This window comes from Neophocaena asiaeorientalis, unplaced genomic scaffold, assembly GCF_003031525.2.
Source record: "Neophocaena asiaeorientalis asiaeorientalis breed wild unplaced genomic scaffold, Neophocaena_asiaeorientalis_V1.1 scaffold158, whole genome shotgun sequence".
Taxonomy (NCBI): domain Eukaryota; kingdom Metazoa; phylum Chordata; class Mammalia; order Artiodactyla; family Phocoenidae; genus Neophocaena; species Neophocaena asiaeorientalis.
Genome location: NW_020174917.1, coordinates 1,444,761 through 1,454,048, shown reverse-complemented (window position 1 = coordinate 1,454,048; position 9,288 = coordinate 1,444,761). Strand labels below are relative to the sequence as shown.

At 41.2% G+C, this 9,288-nt stretch overlaps 1 protein-coding gene across 4 annotated transcripts in view; it reads right to left on the bottom strand.

Annotated features, from left to right (window-relative positions):
* NDFIP2 (Nedd4 family interacting protein 2) overlaps positions 1-8,724 on the bottom strand; it is a 75,777-nt gene extending 67,053 nt beyond the window's left edge. For all 4 annotated transcript variants that reach the window (XR_003005313.1, XM_024760444.1, XM_024760443.1 and 1 more), the window contains exon 1: positions 8,398-8,724. Coding sequence is in view for 3 of the 4 variants with exons in the window: in XM_024760444.1 (XP_024616212.1) it covers positions 8,398-8,718 (321 nt within the window). In the remaining variant the exon portion in view is untranslated. The remainder of the gene's footprint in view (positions 1-8,397) is intronic.
* Between the last annotated feature and the right edge of the window lie 564 nt (positions 8,725-9,288).

Genomic DNA, 9,288 nt, shown 5'->3' with positions numbered 1-9,288 from the left:
TTTTTATCTGCAAAATGAAGATCATAACATTATCTATTTCACAGAATTATTCTATGGAATAAATGTGCTCATGTGTGTAAAGCACATAGCAGAGTTCTCAGCATATTCCTGACATAATGCAAAAAGATATTATTATTCTATTATTGCTATTTTATTATTGATAAAATGTATTATTTATACCATCATCCTGCTTTACCTTCTTTAAACCATCTATTACTATCTGAAATTATGCTCACTTATTTATCTGCCTCCCCTCCACCAAAGTATGAGCCATGAGACATGAACTTAACTGTCTTGTTCACCAGCACCTAAAACAGAATTTGACTGACAGAGATACTTTATAAATTAATATCGAATAAATGAGTTATAGGACCTCAGTTTCACAGTTAATCAATAATGATATCTAAAAACTGCTCCCATACCTTATCTTAAGTATAAATCTGACAAGAGGCACTCAAAACACAAGATACACACATAAACTATCTATAATATGTTATTTTCAGGATATAATTCCAATGCATTTACTTGTTACTGCACAAATACTACACCATTACTGGATCATGTACTGTTCAAATATGCCTAAGTGATGGCTAGCATCTGACTCAGCACCGTTCAGGTGTTCTAAAGTAGCTTACTCGTTTGTATAATTTTTAAAAAATGAACTGTACTCAATCAAACTAATGACACACTCTCAGTTACTATTGCTACATGCACAGAAACAGCCAGAGAAACTTCCATGTGGGGTCCATTCAAAACCAAATTACCCTGGCAACACAAATTAACATAATACTAATCTTCAAGCTATGGAAACTTGGTTTTAAACACATCTGAGAGTGAATTTCCTCAGTTACAGTATTTTAAAAGTTTAAAATCTATATTAAAGATGAAATAAAAATCAGACATTCACAGAGCCCTGAAGCACCTCTGAGGAAAAGCAGCAGTCTACAAGGTACACAAAGATACACAAAAACACAATTCAGTGTAACAAGTTCTCTAATACTGTGATTCTCAACTTTTCCTCTACCGTGATGTAGAGATGACAGATGCAAGAAACTCACCCTGCCTCCCTCTTCCAATTATAATTTCGTAGGAGTTTTTAATCTAGGAACAGGATTTTATAAGGCAAACAAACCACAGGGGTGTGGTACAGAACGTTAGGTGAGAAATAAACACATGTAAAGTCAGGGGAGTAAGTAAGAGAGAAGACATTATGGTTGAAGCTAATAATAAGTATACCCTGCTGAACTCCAGCAGTTAATGCATAAAAATTAAGGCAGGCAGGGGGGCGGGGAGGAGGGGGGCGGGATTGCTAAGATGTGGCATTGTATAGGTATGGAAAGGTCCATTGAAGGAACTTGTAAGTTAAGAACAGAAATTTATATTTCAAAATCCAATAAGCCTGGGCTTCCCTGGTGGTGCAGTGGTTAAGAATCCGCCTGCCAATGCAGGGGACACGGGTTTGAGCCCTGCTACGGGAAGATCCCACATGCCACGGAGCAACTAAGCCCGTGAGCCACAACTACTGAGCCCATGTGCCACAACTACTGAAGCCCGTGCACCTAGAGCCTGTGCTCTGCAACAAAAGAAGCCACTGCAATGAGAGGCCTGCACACAGCAACGAAGAGTAGCCTGCGCTCGCTGCAACTAGAGAAAGCCCACGCGCAGCAACAAAGACAACACAGCCAAAAATAAATAAATGTATATAAAAAAAAAATCCAATAAGCCCACCAGAATGGCTAAAATTAAAAAGTCTGAAACACCAAACTTTTGGCAAGGTGGTGAAGCAGCCAAAGCTTCCATACATTGTTGATCTAAGTGTAAAATGGTACACTTGGAAATGGTACACAGACTTGGAAAAAAGTCTAGTGGTTTCTCATAAAATTAAGCTTACGCCTACCCTATTACCCAGTAATTCCACCAAAGAGAAATGAAAACCTTCGCCCACAAAATGATTTGCACAAGAATATTCCTAACCACTCTGTCCGTAAGAGCCAAAAACCGGAAACAACCCAAATGTCTATCAACAGAGCAATGGATAAACAAACTGCCCTATATTCGTACAAGTTATACAATGAAATACTATTCAACAATAAAAAGGGATGCACTACTGATACACACAATAACAGGATCAATCTCCTAAACTTCTTGCAGAGTGAAAGAAGCTTTGTAGACTATATGCTGTATGATTCTAGAATAGGCAAAGCTCATTCGAAGTGAAAAACAAAAACGAAACAGTATAGCGATCACCTGGTGGGTAGGAATCAACAGGGAAGGGTCGTGAGTGAACTTTCTAGGGTGACAGTAATGCTCTTTCCCAGTGGTCAGGAAACTTTCTCTGTAAAGGGCAGAATAGCAAATATTTCAGGCTTTCTGGGCTCTGCCTCAAATACCCAATTCTGCCACTGTAAATGAACGGCATGGCTGTGCTACCACAAGACTTTATTTACAAAACAAGAGTTAGAATGTAGTTTGTTGATCCCTGCTCTATATTTCAAAAGTGGTTTGGGTTACACAGATGTATGTGCTTGTCAAAACTCATCTAATTGGCCATGGAAGATTTGTGCATTTCACTATATGTCAATTTTATCCTAAAGGAAAAAAACCATAAAGAAATATTGAACTCTAGGCTGCTGATAAGCATGTGGTTGGCAGTGAGGTACACTGATATCTGCAACTTATTTTGAAAGCTCAGAAAATAAGATGGAGGGGCTTCCCTGGTGGCGCAGTGGTTGAGAGTCTGCCTGCCAATGCAGGGGACACGGGTTCGAGCCCTGGTCTGGGAGGATCCCACGTGCCGCGGAGCAACTGGGCCCGTGAGCCACGACTACTGAGCCTGCGCGTCTGGAGCCTGTGCTCTGCAACAAGAGAGGCTGTGACAGTGAGAGGCCCGCGCACCGCAATGAAGAGTGGCCCCGGCTCGCCGCAACTAGAGAAAGCCCTCGCATAGAAACGAAGACCCAACACAGCCAAAAATAAATAAATAAATAAACTCAAAAAATAAGAAGAAGAAGAAGAATTGACAGATATACGATAACACAGATGCAACAAAATGTTGGGAATTGTAGACCCTACAACTGGTATATGGTATATGGAAGTTAACCGTGCAATTCTTTCAACTTCTGTATATATTTGAAAGTTTTTTGTTTTGTTTTGTTTTTGGCTGTGTTGTGCGGCTTGTGGGATCTTAGTTCCCAGACCAGGGATCGAACCCGTGCCCCCTGCGGTGGAAGTGCAGAGTCCTAACCACTGGACCACAAGTGAATTCCCTGAAAGTTTTAATGTTAAAGTGGCGGGGGAGGATATTCAGTAAGAGGCCACTGAAGATATTTAAGCAAAGAAATGAAAATCAAATTTATATTCTACAAATACAATTTATGCAGCGCAAACAATACACAGAAGGATGGTCAGATGAAGGAAGAAAGCACTAAGCAAGCTATTACAATAGTCCATGCCATAGAAAGTATCAACATTTGAGGAGTAAGTACAAAGTGAGTTCATGCAGAGAAGGAAAGTCAGGGGAGTAAAGAGTAGAAAGCTCCTTTATTTCAGGAATGAGGAAGGAGTTTCAAGGAGAACGTTCACAATGTCAACGTAAAAGAACTTAAGCAAGAAGAGAACTGAAAAGTACCTATTAGATTAAGCAATGGAACTTGATGATGTAAAAGAGGTGTGGTAAGAATGTAAGCCAGATAAAGGATATTGATAAGTTCAAAGGAAACAAACAAGTGATGATCAAAGGAATCTAGCTGGGCCAAGAGAGGAAGGCAAAACTAGGGAGCATGGTAAAGTAAAAGACTGAAATACTTCTTTAAAATGGAAAACAAAAGTAAACAACTGCACCTAAAAATCACCATATATTATCTCATCCATAAAATGTACTCTTGGGTAAGGCAGACTGCTATGGGCCTGAGTGTCCCTGCACATTCTTGCTGAGTGTGAAAGAAGGTCAAGGTTACCACAGCATTTACTGCCTCTCAGAGAGAGGTGAACTAGCTTGTTTATTATTTGCTACAATGTTTGCAGCTTGCTAAAAAAAAAAAAAAAAAAAAGTGCTAGACCCTTGGTCCTGAGTTCCTTAGCTGTGATCCACTCTGTTCTTCCATTAGACCCATCACCCTCATGGGACCTGGTTACAAGGAAAACCAGCACAAATATGCTGATGTTCGTGAGTCTGCAGGGCTGTGAGTCATAATGTCATTTGTTTCTGACCTGGGAGTCTCCTGTTTTTCTGCCAGCAACCATGAAAAATTAACAGACTATCAGCTTGTAAACACGATAAAATCAGATCTTAAGACTTTTCACTGCTCTTGACATGGACAACAAAGAACTACTTGATATTTATGTTGCTAAATAAAACAAGAGACAAAAACATAGTCACTAGCAAAAACTGAAATATAGACAATATTTTATAGTTTATTTACCTTACATTATTCATAATATTTATCATGTACCAGTCTCTACACTATATTTTTTACTTGCACTACATTATATATTTCTCATAATAATCCTAATGAGGTAGGTACTAATATGAGGAAACTGAGGCTTCAAAATGCTATGTAACTAAGCCAAGGGCTCACAAATTGTAATCAGCACAACCTAAATATAAGCCCAGATAACTTTAAAAGATGTGAGGGTTTTTGTTAACTATTAATAGTCAACCTCCTTCCCAGCTGATTTATCAAGGGCAACTCTAATTCATATATAACAGCAAAGTATCTATATCATCACAGTATGGATAGTTCATTATTTTTATAGAAAACTAACATTTTGGACATGTTAATATAATCAAAGTTTTCTCTAAAAGTCTGTGGTCAAGGTTTAGGAAGAGCTAAGTTAAACAAATCCAAATCACTGTCTTTATGGCAGAAGCTCTCATGGTTTTAAATGTGCAAATGTATGTCTTTATATGCTAATATATATTATAAATCTTCTAAGACCATCTATTATCATCATTCTGAATGACACAGTTTGGGAAACTACTGCTACAATCCACAGGGACAATTTAACTTATACACAAAATACCTCTGAAAGCTTAGTAGTCAGCTTGGTGGTTCACATACACAAAACCTTTAAAAGGGAGAACATCAAAGTTAGAATGTGGCATAACAGCTCCAAGCCAAGTCACCTACGTCATAGTTTGGCAACACTGCCCATTTCCTACCAGACAAAATTGAATTTCCCATAACACAATGGAACTACGTGGCTTTTTCTGAAATTAGAAGGGTAACAAGTCAAGGCTTTTTGTATTTGTAGCTCTGTACATTGTTATCACTTAACAAAATTTGGACGCTTTTAACAATGGAGGAGAGATCACAGAAAAAGTAGTTTCCACATAAAGCTTGTGAATTGGTTAATGGTAGTAAGTCATTCTGATGGTCCTAGGCATCACCATTAACTTACCAATACGGAAAGTTAAAATTTAACTATGAATAAGTGGAAAATTAATATCGTATACCATTTCAACACCAAGCATGTTTTCCTGTCTCCTACTTAGTCAGCTCTAAACATTCAACAACTGAACCTGTTTATTGCTCCATTGTTATTAATCATTCCAGAGTTTTTTTAATCATTGTTATTAATCATTCCAGAGTTTTTTTAAAAAAAACAAAATTGAGCTAAAGTCAGCCACACAACAGTTGTGTTCATTATACAAGCCAGAGCTGTAAGTTGGTCCCTAGCTTGCTGCAAACCAACTCAAGATGCTTTTTTTTTTCCTTTGCCCTCTGCTCTGAAGGAATGCCTCCACCCATTCAAAGTCTATGTAGGACACATCTCCAGTAGTTTGGGGTGGGGGTCATATACCTAGGTAAAGTTACTAATCAGGCCATTCTCAACAAAACTAAGAGTTATTCTAGACAGATGAAATTACCATGTAATTACACAGGAATTGGAATCAAAATCTGAATGTAAACTGTACTAAGATTTTCAAACACTTCACATTACAAGGAAAACAAATTGATGTCCTACCTACTTGAAGCAAGAAGTATCTTTAGAAGGGCAGATTTTTGCCTTCTGCTCTGAAGGAATGCCTCCACCCAACCAAGGTCTCTGTGGGACACATCTCCAGTTTGGAGGGAAAAAAAAGGCAATAAAATATGATATGGTCGGGACGTCCCTGGTGGCGCAGTGGTTAAGAATCCGCCTGCCAATGCCGGGGACACAGGTTCGAGCCCTGGTCCGGGAAGATCCCACATTCTGCGGAGCAACTAAGCCCGTGCATCACAGTTACTGAGCCCGCGCTTTAGAGCCCCGGTGAGTCACAACTACGGAACCCCGCGCACCTAGAGCCCGTGCTCTGCAACAAGAGCACTGCAATGAGAAGTCCGCACACAACAAACAGTCCCGCTCGCCGCAACTAGAGAAAGCCTGCATGAAGGAACGAAGACCTAATGCAGCCAAAAATAAATAAATAAAATAAATAAATTTATTAAAAAAAGAAAAAAATGATACTGTCCACTTATTTTGAAAGGAGTTGTAGAGAAAAAGAAAATATCTTAAAGCTGACAGCAATTTCCAACATTTTGGTGTTAGGAATTCTTAAAAATAATAATCGTAACTACTGAAAGCAAATGTGACACTATAATAAATTACTTTAAGGCACAAATACATCAATTAAAAATGTTTTGAGGGCTTCCCTGGTGGCACAGTGGTTGAGAATTCAGCTGCCGATGCAGGGGACACGGGTTCGTGCCCCGGTACGGGAAGATCCCACATGCCGCAGAGCGGCTGGGTCTGTGAGCCAGGGCCGCTGAGCCTTCGCGTCCGGAGCCTGTGCTCCGCAACGGGAGAGGCCACAACAGTGAGAGGCCCGCGTACCGAAAAAAAAAAAAATGTTTTGAGCAGTGACTTTCATATGTGAACATGGTGGATTCTGATAAGCAAAACCCCCAAAGAGAAAGAATTCCAATCAGTTAACACCATTAAGGGAAACAAATAGCAACAGGAGAGAAAAGAGATTAGAGAAAAGAAATCCCACTGGTAAATGCAATAGGTATTCAATATTTACCTATTGCATTTTATTTTTACTAACATCTGCAAAAATAGGAATGCCTTAAAAAATAAAATGTGTATACACTAACAACCTGAAAAATGCCTTCCCAAACTGGCAACATTTTCCAAACCATTCCAAAAATACTGATAAATTTTCACGGAATTCAGAATATACATCATTTGGAGGTTTTACCGGATGTAAACCAGATGAAGTGGAAGCCTCCTGAGCTTTTATCTTAAAAAAAAATGCAAAATTACATACATTGGGATTTCATCTTTCAGTAGCCTTTGCATATGTCAAAATACACTTATTAATAGAAATTCTTTACTTCACAACTAAGTGTCTCCTGTGCAAATAGATCTGAAACATGAAATCTGCACTAACATATGTATATTTGTAAATTTCACAAACAGTACTATTAAATTGCATCGTCAGTGCTCCATATTAATGTTTTTCTCCTCTCCCTCAGTAAATAGGTTTAACTAAATTTCCACCTCAAAGTTTACAGAATAACATGCTACCTAGCTGCGACGAAGCAGTCAACTATTGCTGGGTCCATTTTTAAAATAAGGTTTACGTAGGAATCTCCAATGACACCACCGGAATTAGTATCAGAGAAAAAAAACATTAGAAAATTTGACACGGAAAACATAGAGGGGCACTTTTCACTCATTTCAACATACAAAGGTTTATACGGTTAAGCTGGAAAACCTTGTATTTCAAGAAAAATTTTCAAACAAGATTAGCATTTTTTAAGTAAAACTTCCTGTTTCCCCTCCTACCAAAAAAAAAGTGATAGAAAACAGAATGCAATCACTTTTAATTCTAACAAAACAGAAAAGGACAAAATGACAAGGTTAACTAGAACTGAGAAACAAGTTCAGCCCCACGACTATTCTCTACAGTTGCACGATTTTTAAGCCCACATTTTTTTTTTTTTTTACCAAATCCACTTCCCACCCTACGTAGGGCTTACACCTGCCTCCTCCCCACCGACTCCATCTATGACGGCGACACCTTCCCAGCAGGTATATGAACTCATTTCCAGTATACAATCCGCAGGAATATCTCTGAAGTGTCTGGGTCAGGGCATAACGAAATGATCGAGAAAGTGAGACATAAAACAGATACAAGTTTTAAAGGGAGGCGTAGGGGTGTCTAACAGCGGAGGGATGGGGACCTCGAAGGAGACTGGGGTCTGGAAAGAAAGGTCTCAAAGGAGCCACAGGCAGGCTCCATCCGAGAGGTGTGAAGGAAGCAAGGTCCTGCCAAAAGAGCCAAAAATAAATTAGCCAGCACGTCCATTCCGCGAATAACCCGAGGAAAGGGACTCTGGGGGCCACGGCGGGGGGCAATCCCGGGGTCGTCGGCGGCGCAGGAGGCCCGGGCTGGGGCCAGAAACTCACCACCTGGTAGCGGCCAGTCCCCGGCTGGTGATGATCCATCCTGCCCGGCTCGGGATCCGGCTTCCGAGCGGGCGAGTGCCCTCGGCGCTCAGCCCCCTCGGTCACCCGGGTCGACGACGTCGTCGCCGCAGCGACCCTTCCGCCTCTGTTTCCGCCGCCGCGGTCGCCCAGCCGGACCACCTCACTTCCCGTCACGGCCCCAGAAGCCGCCGAAACCTCCGCGTCGGCCGGAGCTCTGGGCCGAAGGTCCGAGGCACTGCAAGCGCTACTGAGCATGCTCGGGATGGTCGCGCATGCTCGCTGGGTCCTCCGCCGTCCCATCCGCGTCGCGAGTTGGCGGGGGGTGGGGGGTGGGGGCGGTGTTTAGCTGGGTGGGTGGAGGTGGAAAAGTCAGGCAAGTCCCAGGGAGCAATCTAGGTTGTCAGCCTGTCCGGAGTGGGCGGTGGCAAAAGGATCAGGGGAAAAAACATCACCGTCCTTGATTGGTCTTTTTGTTTGGACGGGTTTCGCGCAGGCACAGTCACAGCGCACAGATACAGATGTCGAGGAGAGCGGGGACGCATTCCTAGAACACCTGAGGACAGGTCACCCTGTTTCCCAACACTCCCTCGTATTACTCACCCAGCCTAGGACAAGGCACAGAGATCCGTCTCTATGACCTTCCTAAAACTCTTATTCAGAATCATCAGTGAGCTAAGGGATGTCTTGTCAGCTTGTTTTGTTTGTCCCCTTCCTAGTAGTAACAGATTTAAGAATCCAACAGGGACTCTTCAACCATACTCATGTATCTCGCCAAGGAAAGAGGCCTCTAGCCTCTAGAGCACTAGGTTGCTGGAAAGATACAAGAAAATAATGAAACAATATAGGACTCTTGTGGTCATATTCATATCA